The sequence below is a fragment of the Mobula hypostoma genome, chromosome 1 (genome assembly GCF_963921235.1).
Source record: "Mobula hypostoma chromosome 1, sMobHyp1.1, whole genome shotgun sequence".
NCBI classification, from domain to species: domain Eukaryota; kingdom Metazoa; phylum Chordata; class Chondrichthyes; order Myliobatiformes; family Myliobatidae; genus Mobula; species Mobula hypostoma.
The window spans coordinates 68,950,239-68,967,257 of record NC_086097.1 but is presented as its reverse complement, the minus strand read 5'-3'; the positions used below and the strand labels follow the sequence as shown (position 1 = coordinate 68,967,257).

The following is a 17,019-nucleotide window of genomic DNA, read 5'->3' as shown; positions in this document are numbered from 1 at the left end:
AGACTCCAACTAAGTGGTCCATTTCTGCTGGTTTGGCAACCCAGTTACGGGGTACGTAACATTCTGCAAAAGAGTGGCCTGACACCGATTGATTCACTTCATTTTGCACGAGGAAAAATTAACAAGATAAGAAAGCAGTATCTGGGAGACAATGTTTCGTGGAGTTAAAATTTTGCTAAGCCAACAATGTGAAGAAAACGTCACAGTAGATACAAGTTCACTGTTGATTTTTATAAATAGTCTTTGTGTTCATTTAGAAGAAAGTTTTCCTGAAGATGAGGTACAAGAATGGTCAGCTTTTGATTTCTCCGCAATTGCAAATTGTGACTTCACACTTGGCGATGAACAAGTTAATGCCTTATGTCTAAAATATCATGATTTTCTAGCTGAAAATACTGTAATAGTTAGACAGTTTAATGATTTCAAATTTTCCATGCAAGAAAAAATTAAATCCAAACTGATTTCAAACTTTGCTCAAATGGTGGCATTTATACTTCAAAATGAACAGTTTTGCAACTTTGCACAGTTGATGTTCACTGGGGGAACCTTTCTTGCATCTAGTGCGGACTGTGAGCGAGGTTTTAGCCTAACGAATCAACTCAAAAACAAGCTGAGAAACCATTTAGGTGAATGTCATTTGGATATGTTAATGAGAATCAAAAGCTATCAATTAGATGGAAGTTCTATTAGTTTAGATAGAGTTTACAAAGAATGGGTAAATGCCAAAGACAGGAGAGAGAAAAAATAACTGAGTGACTTAAATATGTATGCTATTTTGTTGTTATTCTGTGCAGTTTTATGTGAAATATTTTGTAAACCTACGTAAACTGTGCCATATGTGCATTCAGTGCGCACATACTTTTGTCACAGGAAAAATATTTGCACAATATAAGATTTTTGCACACACTGACTACTAAAAATTAGAGGGAACATTGCGTGGGTGATCAGCAGCTCCACAGTAAGCACTCAAGTTGTTTCACCACCGACACTCATGCCCTTGAGGGGTTAAGGGAGCTCTCCCTAACTTTATGGGTTCTGCAGATGTTCACGATGAGGGCCCTGCAACCTGAAATGGTTCTGGGACCGGAACTGGGATTCTGGCTGATCATCTGGAGGGTCGACTGTCAATCGGAAGGCCAAAGCAATGAGGCTTTCAAAGTCTCTGGACATCTCTCGGATGGACAACTTGTCTTTCAAGCATTCTGAGAGGCCGTGATGATCATGGGTCAGCAACAATTCTGCAATGTAGCTGCACTCCACCGTGAGCGTCCTGAATTCGACGGTGTAATCCAGCACCAAACGTGAGCCTTGACACCGGTGAAGTATCCGCTCTGCTGCCCTCCTTCCTCTTCCTGGATGGTCGATAATGTGGAGCATCTCAGTGGTGAATTCCTTATATTGATTCCAAGTGGTGGTTTATTGTCCCAGTTAGCAGCAGTCCAGATCTGAACTTGTCCAATCAGGAGAGAGATGTCAATGATTCGGACCATGGGATTAATGGATTTGTGGCTAAATTTGCTGATGATACAAAAATAGGTGGAGGAGCGGGTAGTGTTGAGGAAACAGAGAGCATGCAGAGAGACTTAGATAGTTTAGGGGAATGGGCAAAGAAGTGGCAAATGAAATACATTGTTGGAAAGTGTATGGTCATGCACTTTGGTGGAAGAAATAAATGGGCAGACTATTATTTAGATGGGGAGAGAATTCAAAGTTCAGAGACGCAGAGAGACTTGGGAGTCCTTGCGCAGGGTACACTAAAGGTTAACCTCCAGGTTGAGTTGGTGGTGAAGAAGGCGAATGCAATGTTGGCATTCATTTCTAGAGGTACAGAATATAATACCAGGGATGTGATATTGAGGCTCTATAAGGCACTTGTGAGACCACATTTGGAGTATTGTGTGCAGTTTTGGGCTCCTTATTTTAGAAAGGACATACTGACATTGGAGAGGGTTCAAAGAAGATTCACGAGAATAGTTCAAGGAATGAAAGGATTACCATATGAGGAATGTCTGGAAACTCCTGGGCTGTATTCCCTGGAGTTCAGGAGAATGAGGGGGGAATCTCATAGAAACATTCCTAATGTAAAAAGGCCTGAATAGATTAGATAAGGCAAAGTTATTTCCCGTGGTAGGGAAGTCTAGGACAAGAGGACATAACTTCAGGATTGAAGGACGTCCATTTAAAACAGAGATGAGGCGAAATTACCTTAGAGAGAGGGTGGCAAATCTGTGGATTTGCTGCCATGAGCAGCTGTGGAGGCCAAGGCACTGGGTGAATTTAAGGCAGAGATAGATGGGTTCTTGATTAGCCAGGGCATCAAAGGGTATGGGGAGAAGGCAGAGGAGTGGGGATGACTGGAAGAATTGGATCGGCCCATGATTGAATGACGGAGCAGACTCAAGGGGCCAGATAGCCTACTTCTGCTCCTATATCTTATGCTCTTATGACAAAGGCAATCTTGGCTTGGTCTGTGGAATAGAGAGGGATGGAGCTTGAAGTGCAAGATGCACTGAGACAGGATGTTGTGGCATCAGGTTGGGGATCCTTTGAAGCATTCAGGCACTGGAATTTGGGGCTCCGAGCGAGGAGGCTGACTAGCGCGGGGTTGCTGTATCGAGATAGAAAGTTGGTTGTGAGTGTAGAGCAGATGGTCAGTGGTTTCCTACTGCATCTGGATTGTGTACTGCTGTCAATGGATGACTTCCTTTAGGTGAGCAAACTCTTCTGGGTCAATTGTTTGATTACCATTGCTGTCAGGAAATGTAAAGGAGTCTTAACCCAAATGCAGAGCAATGGAGACAATTTAGTATTAAATGATATTTTACTGATAAACTGCAAAATAAAAAAAGCCACGAGGGCCCATAAAACAAGAGAGATCAAGTACATAACACAACAAGTCAACAAGGTAACTGAAGGCCAGGATCAAATGGCTGAAGCCTGGTGGTTCATTGGGAGAACAAAGCACTGTGGATGAGAGCTGGGTTTAAGTAGGCTGCAGTTCTGTGACTTCTGCTAGCTGGGTGGAGATGTGGAGGTGCTTGCCTGTGTAGATCTGACAATAATATTTTATAAATACATTTTAAACATACAGAAAAATATTGTTCTGTTTAAATTTTGGAAGAAGTTGATACTCCAACTCTCTTTTATGGTTGGTTTCTCTTGCAAATGCCTGAGACATCTACAATTATAATCATAACATTGTATTATGTGTTGTATGTGATGTCATTATCATTTCCAACTTTTAATCCTGGGATTTGTTTAAACCAAAAGCAACATTCAATATAAAATCACTGTTCATGTAAACGTGTGACAGAATGTCTTCCAAAGGGTGTTAATGGATACCACGTAGGAAGTAAAGGAAATTCTTGTGATTGGGGGAAAACAGATTTGAACTGTACCATGGGGAGCAAATTCAAAAGGAGATAAAAATAGTGACTACAGATCATGGACACTTCAATCACATACAGTAGTATCATAGAATAGTTTTACCTCAGGAGGAGGACATTCAGCCAATTATATCCATTTTGGCCTTTTACCAAGTCAACTCTCCAGTTCCATTCTTTTGCCCTTTCTGCAAAGGCTTACATTTTTTTTTCACAGTACAGTTTTCAAATTCTCTCCTGAAGGCCATAATGAAACCTGCCTTTGGCACATCTGCAGGCAATGCATGTCAGGTTTGGGGTTATAGAAGTATTTAAATCTTGAAAGCGATGGGATTTAACAAGAATGACATTCAATGATATGTGCTTTGGTGTTGATATCAGTCCTATATTCTGGATTAGCTAAAGTTTGTGAAGAATGAAGGTGGGAACCTACAGTAAAGTTAATCCTTGGGCTAGAAGTATGGAAGGAATTTAACAGGCAGTATTTAGGCTGTTATAGGCAGAGGGAGACATAATTACATTTAGCTCTGAGCTAACAGAAGGTAAAATTTTCCACCAGTGGGAAAGGGCTTTTCCACCATGAAAGGACTTTTAGGGAGACTGATGGAGATGCAACCAGAAGTACTACTAAATGTCAAAGAAGAAGCATTCATTGATTAAGAGAAAAGCATCAAATTATTTTTGAACTGAGTTCTTTGTGGCATCGAATAACTCAACAATTTAATAGATGCGTAGTTATACATCATCAAGGTCTAAGTTCAAGTTAGTTTAAGACAGATCACATCACTGCTGCTCAAGACAGATGTTGCACTCCAATGTAATATGGCCATGGCCATTTGAAACAGCTTCCGAGAAGACATTTCTACTGTGTAACCATTCGCAGGCCGTCCATGAAGTGGTTAAAATTAAGTTTCTAATACATGTAAGAACTCTAAAAGGCACACTATAGAAACATACTTATTTTTAAATTCACTGAGTACACTATGACGTACACTCAGTGGGCCTTTTATTAGGTACACCTGTATACCTCTCGTTAGTGCAAATATCTAATCAGCCAATCATGTGGCAGCAACTCAATGAATAAAAGCATGCAGATACAGTCAAGAGGTTCCGTTGTTGTTCAGACTAAACATCAGAATGGGAAAGAAATGTGATCTAAGTGACTTTGACTGTGGAATGATTGCTGGTGCCAGGCAGAGTGGTTTGAGTATCTCAGAAGCTGTTGATCTCTTGAGATTTTCTTGCACAGCAGTATCAAGAGAAATAGTGTGAGAAATAAAAAAACACACAGTGAATGGCATCTGTGTGGGTGAAAATGCCTTGTTAATGAGAGAAGGCAGAGAAGAATGGTCATTCTGGTTCAAGCTGACAGGAAGGTGACAATAACTCAAATAACCATGTGTTTCAACGATGGTGTGTAGAAAACCATCTGTGAAAGCATTTCATGTTGTACCTTGAAGTGGATGGGCTACAGCAGCAGAAGACCACAAACATGCACACAATGGCCACTTTATTAGGCGCAGGGGGTATATAGATCTAAGCTAGTGCAGATTGATTCTACTTGTGCCTGATTCAGATCACGGGCTAATTTTATCTGTCGAAGAATGATGTGAAATGCATCTTTCATCTTTCTTAAGATTTCACATTAACAGCATAGATTTTTGGATAGAGTTAACCATTTCTAAGTTTATGATTAGGAGGGATAATAAAACTAAGGGTGAAAAATATTAAAAGAAGGCATGAAGCAAAGGAACCTGTAATAACCAAATGATTTTTAGCATAGTTAAGTAAGTATGAAGTATTAGATTCATGATAAGGAAAATGAGGTAGATGCTACAAAATCTTTGGCACAGAGGAAAAGTTATATGGGATTACAAATACACGGATACCAAAGACTGTTGTTGTGTCCCTCAGTGTTTACCATCCCTTCCAATCTGAATCGTTCATTGATTTAGAAATGGTACATTTTATTCAAAAGTTCAAATTGTTCACTAAATTGGTACCTCCAGGCTATTCAATCATATTTCTGACAATGCATACTTTCATATTCATTGGATTGTCAGCATAAATTACATGATTATGGTCAGGGATATCCTCAAGCAGGGATTTCTGCTTTAAGAACAAGCAAATTGAATCAACCAATGTTTGAGAGACACTTGCACCTAGCTGGTCTGACTATAATGAACTCAGGTGTAACCTGAATTTTAAAGGAGGAAGCAGCATTAATAGATATTGGTTCAAAAATCAGCCATCAGGCTCCTGAACCAGCTTGGATAACTTCACTCACCTCATCTCTGAACTGAGTCTACAACACCTGGACTTACTTTCAAGGAGTCTACAACTCATGTTCTTATTATTGATTTGTTTATTTTATTTTATTTGCACAATTTGTCTTCTTTTGCACATTGTTTCTTTGTCAGTCTTTGCTTGTGTGTAGTTTTTCATTGATTCTATTGTATTTCTTCATTCAACTATGAATGCCTGCAAGGAAATTAATCTCCAGGTAGTGTATGGTGACGTATATGCATTTTGATAAGAGATTTACTTTGAACTTTGAGAACTACTTAAAGGGCACGACCAACATTGAAAGGAGATGACTCAACAGGATGAACCATGAAAAAATCGCACATTCAGCACACTCCAACCACTTACTGTAATTTAAAAATATTACCAGTGTGCTACATTTTGAGCGACTTTTATAACTTATTCAGTTATCATTGTGGCTTGCACTCTTTCCTATTTTTTGCAGAATGTTATAATTTTACAAATGGCTCCATCAAAACTGATTGCACATATAGGCACTTGTTCAAAGACCCTTAATCAAAGAAAGCCAACCAGGACAGGAAAAGTTCAGTAGCTGACATCACAAATAAGTAAATTCCTATTCTGTCAGCATCCTTGTAATTATTGCTGTCTGCAAAGACAACAACATTTAATTTATTTTAATAGCAGTTACTGCCTCTTAACATCTTCACTTCTTCTCCCAGGGCTTTGTAAATAAACTCGATGAATTGATTTGTTGGTTGTTCGAAGCGATGGAAACAACAGAAAACTGGACACCTCCAAAAGCTGATACAAACAGCCTGAAACTTTACCTAGAAACCCATTTGGTAAGGAATGAACTCCCAAATGTTCACTTTAATAGAATTTAACTCAATGGTTTTACAATATTTTGTTATGTAATGCTCATTTGTATAAAGATAAATGGCTAAAAATTTACCCATGCATTGATTTTTAGTTGTAGCTCAAAACAGATTGCTGTGAAAAAGCTTTCTCAATAATAGATAGAAAATATCTATTCAGTTTGTTAAAAAGTGAAGTTAAAAAGTTAGCAAAGGAATAGTGATGATGGGAGTACTAGACTGTTGTAAAAATCTTCTTTGAGGAAGGAAATCTGCTAGCCTTACCCAGTCAATATGTGACTCCAAACCAACCAAAGGTGTTGTCTCTGAAGCTTCTCCAAAAGTAAGAAATACAAAATGCTGGTGGAACTCAGCAGGTCAGGCAGCATCTATGGAAATGAAAACAGCTGACGTTTCAGGCTGAGACCCTTCAAGTAAGCTGTTTAGACCAAATTCACATGAAACTTTTGTTAAACATCAGACTGACCATAGCTTGAATTTCAGGTTCTGTTCTAGTCACCTAGAGAAGGTTGTAAAGAGGGTGCAGAAATTTTCACTAGAGCGGTTTCAGGCATGAGGGATTGGTTAGACTACAGAAGATTGTAGTGTTCTCCTTAGTGCAAACAAAATTGAGAACAGGTTCAATAGGTACTTGCAAAATCATCATGTTTAGATAGGGCAAATAGAGTGCAGCTGTTGGATGGTTTGAGAACTAAGATGGCCAAGATTCAAAATAATGGCAAAATACACAGGGAGAGTATGAGTGAAGCTTGGTTGGAACACAAAATTTACTATATTCCTCACCCCCTCAGTTAAACAGGGATTTCAGAAAGGGATTAAAAGGGCACCTGAGGGAAAATAATTTGCAGGAGCTACAAGGAAAGGGCATGGGAATTATACTGATGGAAGTGTTCCTCTGCTAAGACCATTAGACATAGTAGCAGAATTAAGCCATTTGCTCCACCAAATCTGCTCCGCCATTCAATCATGTCTGATCATTCCTTCCCTCCTCAGCCCCACTCCCCGGCCCTCTCCCCGTAAACTTTGATGCCATGGCCAATCAAGAACCTATCAATCTCTGCGTTAAATATACCCAACGACTTGGCCTCCACAGCTGCCTGCGGTAACAAATTCCACAATTTCACCACCCTCTGGCTAAAGAAATTTCACCGCATCTCCGTTTTAAATGGATGCCCCTCCATCCTGAGGCTGTGCTCTCTCGTTCTAGACTCTCCCTCCGTGGGAAACATCCTTTCCATATCTATTCCGTCTAAGCCTTTCAACATTCGAAAAGTTTCAATGAGATTCCCTCCCATCCTTCTCAATACCAGTGAGTACAGGCCCAGAGCCATCAAGTGTTCTTCACATGATAACCCTTTCATTCCCGGAATCATCCTCTTGAATCTGCCCTGAACCCTCTCCAATGTCAGCACATCTTTTCTTAGATAAGGAACCCAAAGCTGTTCACATTACTCAAGGTGAGGCCTCACCAGTGCCTTATAAAGCCTCAGCATCACATCCCTGCTCTTGTATTCTAGACCTCTTGAAATGAATGCTAACATTGCATTTGCCTTCCTCACCACAAAATCAACATGCAAGTTATCCTTTAGGGTGTTCTGCACAAGGACTCCCAAGTCCCTTTGCATCTAAGATTTTTGAATATTTTTCCCATTTGGAAAATATGTAGCTTGGGTTATAATACACACGCAGAACAACAAGTACCTTTTCGTGTCTTAAATTCCTTTATCTGTTTTAGATGTTTTATTGCAGAAAGAGAGTATTAAAATAAAAACAACAAAATAAATTTTAAACACCTGTTCCCACTATTACAATCTCAGTTTAACTTCAGACCACACCCTTGTTACGTATGCAGTATGAAAATAATTAAAATGAAATATACAAAACTATACGGTAGTGGCAATTCTAAAAAAATACTAACTATGGTAGAATCCCATCAACCCTGTACCTTATACAGAACATTGAAAATATGAATAAATACATCTCATCTTAACTGAGAGAGATACTCACATTTGGCACACACGTGCTTAACTTCCAAACATGTATAGGCTAGACCCTGAAATGAGTTCTCCTCGCTCACAACTAGTAGGTCGATTAAGGAATTTTGCAATCACACCATTCCAGCGTTGATCAATTTACTCACGAAAATCTTTCCTCACCAAACCTGGGAAAAGCATTCGAACATCATCCTTTCTAGAAAATGGCAACTCTTCGTTCTACTTCACACATGCAAAGTGACATCATCATTTTCTCCTAAAGGCACAAGCAGCTATTTTAGCATTACCAAGGTGAATACATAAGTGCACTTTAACAATAAAAAATTATATTCAATGGTCACCTGGTTACATTTATTTCTTTAACCAAAGTGCATGACCATGCATTTTCCAACATTGTATTTCATCTCACTTTCTTGCCCATTTTCCTAATCTGTCCAAGTCCTCTGCATCCTACCTGTTTCCTCAACACTAACTTCCACCAATCTTTGTATCATCAGCAAACTTGGCAACAATGCCATCTATTCTGTCATCTAAATCATTGATATACATCACAAAAAGAAGCGGTCCAAACACAGACCCCTATGGAATACCACTAGTCACTGGCAGCCAACCAGAAAAGGATTCTTTTATTCCCACTCACTGCCTCCTACCAATCAGCCAATGCTCTAACTATGCTAGTAGCTTTACATAATACCATGGGCTCTTAACTTGGTAAGCAGCCTCGTGTGTGGCACCTTATCAAAGGCCTTTGAAAGTCCAAGTATATAACATCGACTACATCCCATTTATCTATCCTACTTATAACATCCTCAAAGAATTCCAACAGTTTTGCCAGACAAGATTTTTCCTTAAGGAAATCATGTCCTATTTTGTCCTGTGTCTCCAAGTACTCCATAACTTCATCCTTAACAATTGACTCCAATATCTTTCGAACCACTGAGGTCATGCTAACTGGTCTATAATTTCCTTTCTGTTGGCTTCCTCCTTTCTTAAAGAGCGGAGTGGCATTTGCAATTTTCCAGTCCTCTGGAACCATGCCAGAGTCCAATGATTCTTGAAAGATCATTACTAATGCCCCCACAATCTCTACTGCTACCTCCTTCAGAACCCTAGGGTTCTGTTCATCTGGTCCAGGTGACGTATGTACCTTTAGGTCTTTCAGCTTTTTGAGCACCTTCTCCCTTGTGATAGTAACTGCACTCACTTCTCTTCCCTTACACCTTTCAACACCTGGCACATTGCTAGTGTCTTCCATAGAGAAGACTGATGCAAAATACTTATTTAGTTCATCTGCCATTTCATTGTCCCCTGTTATTATTCTTCCAGCCTCATTTTGCAGTGGTCCTATATCCACTCTCATCTCTCTTTTATTTCTTAAATATTTGAAAAAGCTTTTTCTATCCACCTTGATATTCTTTGCCATCTTGCTTTCATATTTCATCTTTTCCCTCCTAATAATTCCTCTTGCTTTCTCTCTGTGGGTTTTTAAAAGCTTCCCAATCCTCTGTCTTCCTGCTAATCTTTTGCTCTGTTGTATGCCCTCTCTTTTGCTCTTACATTAGCTTTGACTTCCCTTGTCAGCCACAGTTGTACTATTTTGCCATTTGGGTATTTCTTCACTTTTGGAATACACATGTCCTGCACCTTCCTCATTTTTCCAAGAAACTCAAGCCATTGCTGCTCTGCTGTCACCCCTTCCAGCATCTCCTTCCAATTTACTTTGGCCAACTCTTCTCTCATACCACTGTAATTTTCTTTATTCCACTGAAATACTGCTACTCTTTGCTTTCTCCTTATCAAATTTCAAGTTGAACTCAATCATATTACGATTACTGTCTCTTAAGAGTTCTTTTACCTTAAGCTCCCTAATTGCCTCTGGTTCATTACATATCACCCAATCCAGTATAGCTGATCCCCTAGTGGGCTCGACGACAAACTACTGTAATAAGCCATCTTGTAGACATTCAACAAATTTATTCTCTTGGTATCCATTACCAACCTGATTTTCACAATCTACCTGCCTGTTAAAATCTCCCATGACTATTATAACATTGCCCTTTTGACACAACTTTTCTACTTCTCATTGTAATCTGTAGTCCACATCCCGGCTTCTGTTTGGAGTCCTATATATAACTGCCATCAGGGTTCTTTTACCCTGGCAGTTTCTTAACTCAACCCACAAAGATTCAACATCTTCTGATCCTGTGTCACATCTTTCTAAGGATTTGATATCATTCTTTACCAGCAAAGCCTTGCCACACCCTCTGCCTGCCTTTCTATCCCTCTGCTACAGGACCTAACTTTGGGCATTCAACTCCCAACTGCAGCCATCCTTCAGCCACAATTCAGTGATAGCCACAGTGATGAATTGAGATCTAACATTTTGAGTACTGTATTTGCTACCCTTTTTGATTCTGCATCCCTAATGCACTGATACTCACCCTGCTGGCTGCAGTTTTATCTTATCATTTGCCTGCTTTTCTGTCAGTCTGACTGCACGCTATCTTTGTTTTTTACCATCTATCCTATCCTGAGTCCCTTCATCCCAGTACTCATCCCCCGCCAAATTAGTTTAAGCCCTCTCCAACAGCTCTAACAAATCTGCTTGCAAGAATATTGGTTCCCCTCAGATTCAGGTGCAACCCCAGAAGAGATTCCAATGATCCTAGAACGTGAAACCCTGCCCCCGCACCAACTTCTCAGCCAAATCATCCTGCTTCTACCCTCACTGGTGCGTGGCACAGGTAGCAGTCCAGAAATTACTACCCGGGCAGTCCTGCTTCTCAGCTTTCTACCTAGCTCTCTAAATTGTCTCTTCAGGACCTCTTTGCTTTTCCTTCTTATGTCATTGGTTCCAATATGTACCGAGACATCTGGCTGCTCTCCCTTCCTCTGCAAATGCTGTGGACACAATCCGAGATGTTCCTGACCCTGGCACCTGGAAGACAACATGCCACCAAGGTGTCCTGTTCAGACAGAATCTCTGTCTGTTCCTCTGACTGTTGAGGGCCCCTGGGGCGCTATTGCAAAATAATATTAGTGCATTAAATACCTATAACAAGTAATAAGAATCCTAACAATTATATTATGCTACAAACATGACATATTAAAACCAAGATTCTGAAATGATTAAATTGTAGTTTGCAGTTTCTCTTCACTGAATGCCACTTTTTCTTCTGGTGAATACATCTGGACTTTAATTACTACAGGGGGCTGTGCTTCGTGTCCCATCATGGGTGTAGTCAAAATGATGATAAATGGAAGTTTCAGAATTGTAAATGGATTCTTGTTGTTCTTGTTGTCAAAGGCTTACTTCACAAGTGCAATCTGTACTGCTAAAAATGCTGTAGTTAACGTTCAGTAACATTAAGGCTTGTAGGACCATTGATTATGAAATCAGGGTGCAAAGTAATTTCCTTATTATTTCATGCTGTTCTTCTCAGGATTTTCTGACTAGGTCAAGAGCCAAGCTATAATTAATTGCTTTGGTGCTTAATTAGGTTAATTAAATTAATTATCAGTGTAAGCATCATATGTATGTGTCTAATTATAATCATAAACTAAATACTTGTTATCATACATTCAAGGCATAAGATTCAGTTCCAGTGTTACATTTTATTTCAATAGATACAATTTAATAAACACAGTAACTAAACTTAAAGTATAAATAATTTGTAAATATGTTTATAACCGTTTTGATTTTGGCAGTGGAATCTTGATGCCCAATCAGCTACTGGTTGAGGTTGCATTCACAAAATGATACCCTTTAGTTACCTGCTAATAATATACTAAGGCCTTTTACTGCATGCAAGGGAACTTTTCATGAGGAGCAGGTGACAACACCCCAATTTAATATACATGTTCTGCTACCTTCAATGTCTCAGGTATATCAACATGCTGCTCTTGGGAATTAACAATCAGAGTTACGTTCATGTAAATTCAGATTCATTTAATTTTCATTGATAAGGGAGATCATGGCCAATGTCATTTCACAAACACTTCCTATGTCATATCCGAACACAGAGGAAGAGAATCCAACATAGTAAAGACATTCAGCTTGTCCAAGGTTTGCTTCCATTTCCCATGCCACCCAAACAATGCAACAGCAATGTTCTGCCAATGCAAGATTTAGTTTATTGGTTTGTATTCTGTGGTGGTTTGCTGGATAAACATGTCTTATGCATTGGCACCGTTTAAAAGACCCAAATTTCAATCATATCTTCTTTGGATCTGCAATCTGTACCAGGGCAAAAGTGGGACATCTGATCACAGAGTCATGGAACACTAGGGCACAGAAACAGGCCCTTTGGCCCATGTGGTTCAGGCTGAAGCATCAGTCTGTCTAGTCTCATTGACCTGCACACGGACCATAGTCCTCCAAACCCATACCATCCATGTACCTATCGAAATTTCCCCGAAATATTGAAATCAAACCTACATCCACCATTTGCTCTAGCAGTTCATAAAACACTCTCAACACCCTCTGAATGAAGAAATTCTCCCTCACCTTCCCTTTAAACATTCCACCTTTCACCCTTAACCTAAACCTCTAGTTGTAGTCTCATCCAATTTCAGTGGAAAAAGCCTGCTTGCATTTAGCCTATTTATATCCCTCATAATTTTGTATGCCTCTATCAAGTCTCCCCTCAATTCCGGGGAATGAAGTCTGAACCTATTCAATGTTTCCCTATAACTCAGGTCCTCAAGTGCCGGTAACATCCTTGTAAATTTTCTCTACACACTTTCAATCTTATTTACATCTTTCCTGTAGGAAGGTTACAAAAACTGCACACCATACTTCAAATTATACCTCATCTACATCTGAAACAATTTCAACATAACATCTCAACTCCTGTATTCAATACACTGATTTATGAAGGCCAATGTGCTGAAATCTTTCTTTACGACCCTATCTACCTGTGATTCCACTTTCAATGAATTATGGATCTGTATTCCCAGATCGCTCTGTTCTACCACACTCCTCAGTGCCCTGCCACTCACTGTAGAAGACCTACTGTGCTTGGTCCTCCCAAAGTGCAACACCTCACGCTTGTCTGCATTAAATTCCATCTGCCAGTTTTCAGCCCATTTTTCCAGCTGGTTCAGATCCTGCTACAAGACTTGCTAGTCCTCCTTGCTGTCCAGTGTCCACTGCACCCCTAATCTTGGCGCCATCTGCAAAATTTGCTGATCCAGTTTACCATATTATTAGCCAGATCATTGATAAAGATGACAAACAACAATGGACCCATCACTGATCCCTGAGGCACTCTGCTAGTCTCAAACCTCCAGTCAGAGGGGTAAACATCTATTACCGCTCTCTGGCTTCTGCCACTAAGCTAGTGTCTAGTCCAATGTACTACCTCATCTTGAATGCCAAGCAACTGAGTCTTCTTGTCCAACCTCCTATGTGGGATCTTGTCAAAGGCCTTGCTGAAGTCCATGTAGACAACATCCACTACCTTGCTTTCCTGGTAACCTTCTCAAGATAGATTTTATGTGACCTACCACACACAAAGGCATATTGACCATTGCTAATCAGTCTCTGTTTATCCAAGTACTTACATATCCGGTGTGTTAAATGTCTTCCAATAACTTATCCACTAATATGATGTCAGGCTCACTGGCCTATAATTTTCTGATTTATTCTTTAAAGCCTTTCTTAAACAATGGAACAATATTGTCTATCCTCCAATCCCCTGGTACCTTACCTGCCACTAAAGATGATTTAAATATCTCTGTAGAGCCCCGCAATTTCTGCAATTGCCTCCTGCAGGCGCTAGGAATTTGTCCGTCTTAATTTGCTTCAAGACAGCAAACACCTCCTCCTCTGTAATCTGTATGGATTTCATGATCTCACTGCTGCTTTGCTTCACTTCTACAGACTCTGTGTCCATCTCCTAAGTAAATACAGATGCAAACCATTGACTTAAGACCTCCCCCATCTCTTTCGGCTTCATGTATTGGATTACCGCTCTGATCTTTCAGCGGACCAATTTTGTCCCTTGCTATCCTTTTGATCTCAATATATCTGTAGAATCCCTTATAATTCCCCTTCACCCTGTCTGCTAGAGCAACCTCATGTCTTATTTTAGCTCAGCTGATTTCCTTCTTAAGTGTTCTCTTGCATTTCTTATCCTCCCCAAGTACCTCATTTTTCCTGCCTGCCTATACCTATTATGAACCTCCTTTTTCTTAACCAGAGCCTCAATATCTCTCAAAAACTAAGGTTACCTAAAACTTTTACCCTTGCCTTTCATTCTGACAGAAACATACAAATTCTGTACCCTCAAATTTTCACTTTTGAAATCCTTCCACTTACCAAGTACAACTTTGCCAGAAAACAACCTGTCCCAATCCACACTTGCCAGATTCTTTCTGAAACCATCCAAATTGGCCTTTCTCCGAATTAAAATCTCAGAGGACCAGACCTATCCTTTTCCGTAATTACCTTGAAATTAATGGCATTATGATGCAAAGTGTTTCCCTATACAAACTTCTGTCACCTGCCTAGTCTCATTCCCTCGTTGGAGATCCAGTGTTGCACTCTCTGTAGTTGGGACTTCTATGTATTGATTAAGGAAACTTTCCTGAACAGATTTAACAAACATTTTCCCATCCAGCCACTTGTTAAGCTGTATGATCTTCTTATTTCTGGTCTTACTAGCACGTGGCATGGGTAGCAATCCTGAGATCACAACTCTGGAGTTCCTGTCCTTTAACTGAGTACCCTGAACTCATGTTGCAGGACCCCGTCACCCTTCCCACCCATATCATTGGTACCGATGTGGACCACAACCTCTGGCTGCTCACCCTCCCACTTAAGAATGCAGTGGAGCCGATAGAGATGTCCCAAACCCTGGCACCCAGGAGGCAACATACCCTTTGGAAATCTTGTTCTCATCCACAGAACCTCCTTTCCATTCCCCTAACCAATGAATCCCCTATCACTACAGCTTGCCTATTTTACTTCCTTCCCTTCTGAGCTACAGAGCCAGACTCAATGCCAGAGACCTGACCACTGTAGATTTCCTCTTCTAGGTTATCACCCCACAACAGTATCCAAAGCAGTATACCTGTGGGTGTGGGTAACGGCCACAGAGGTACTCAGCACTGGCCCCCCTATTCCTTTTCTCCCTCCTGACGGTCACTCAGTTACCTGTGTCCTGTACCTTGGGTGTAACTACCTTCCCATATGTCCTGTCTACCAACCCTTCAGCCTCCCAAATGATCTGGAGTTCATCCAGTTCCAGCTCCAACTCCTTAATGCAGTATTAGAAGCTGCAGCTGAGTGCACTTTCTGCGGGTGTGGTTGTCAGGGACATTGGAAATCTCCCTGCCTTCCCACATCATGCAAAAGGAGTATTCCATTATCCTGTCTGACATCCCCACTGTTTTAAATATGCAATAAGAAAGAAAGAATAAATAACGAAAATAAAATGTACTCATGGCCTATGAACCAAAGCCACAACTCCCCACTTTAACACTGGCTCACTCACACAATGGCAGCTCCATTTAAACCTAACTTCTTTTTACTGAATCTTGTCAAATGCCTAATTCTGCACAATCCAATGTCTCCTCGGGAACTGTGGTGCGCAAAATGTGCCGAATGTCCCTGCTCACTTCTTTTAAAAAATCTCTCCCTCTACGCAATCCGATGTGTCAATGTGCTCAGAAATGGCAAAATGACCTGTTCCTGTTTTCTGTCTCATGCCCTTCTTTTCAGCCCTTATCCTTGGAATGTACATGTTCGTTGATATTGGACGAGGATCAAATTCTTTTCATTTTCCTTGTCTTGGCTTAGAGGAGGAGAGTAATTACTTGGGCAAGGTGCAAGAGGAATCTTATATCCAAAGCTGGCAGAAATTTTTTTCTTCATTGCAGGACAGAACAACATGGGTGAAAATGGTATTAATTTCAAATGTATGTATTTTTTTGCAGAGTTTTAAACTTAATGTAGACAGTCACTGTGCGCTTAAAGATGCCGTGGTGGAAGAGGGTCAGCAGCTTTTGGAGCTTATTGAGTCTCACAAATCAGGTGAGTTGCTAAAGCAAGAAAAGATGACAGAACAAATTACTTCAATTTGCTTATTTAGGCAAGTTCCACTTAATTTGGTGAGAATATGCATGTACTTCAATAGTTTACTTAGGTATATTTCTGTGTTTTTTTTAAATCTCTGGTGGTGGGGGAGATTAGAAAATCAAGTCTCACCCAATTTTGCATGGCATTTGCTTTCCTTTCAATTGAACAATTTTCACTGGGATAAAAATCACTTTGCGGGTGTTTGTGGAGGTTGAGTGCAGCCACCCAATTTGGATCATTGTGAAGATATTATGTAAACCAGAATAAAAGTTGAGTAATACATACTTCCTTCACCAGAGCCTACATTTATAGAATCCACCTTATTCATGCCAGAGAAAACCTGTATCTACTTCACATGAACAGCTGATGTAGAATGAACTGCAGCCAGCTTTTATTTATTTTTTCTAAAACAAGAA

General features: G+C 40.1%; 1 protein-coding gene across 5 annotated transcripts in view; it reads left to right on the top strand.

Annotated features, from left to right (window-relative positions):
* The window catches only part of akap6 (A kinase (PRKA) anchor protein 6), a 390,019-nt gene that overhangs the window by 145,450 nt on the left and 227,550 nt on the right, over positions 1 to 17,019 (top strand). For all 5 annotated transcript variants that reach the window (XM_063050225.1, XM_063050244.1, XM_063050217.1 and 2 more), the window contains 2 exons: positions 6,371 to 6,493; positions 16,462 to 16,558. In XM_063050225.1, coding sequence (XP_062906295.1) covers positions 6,371 to 6,493; positions 16,462 to 16,558 — 220 coding nt within the window. The remainder of the gene's footprint in view (positions 1 to 6,370; positions 6,494 to 16,461; positions 16,559 to 17,019) is intronic.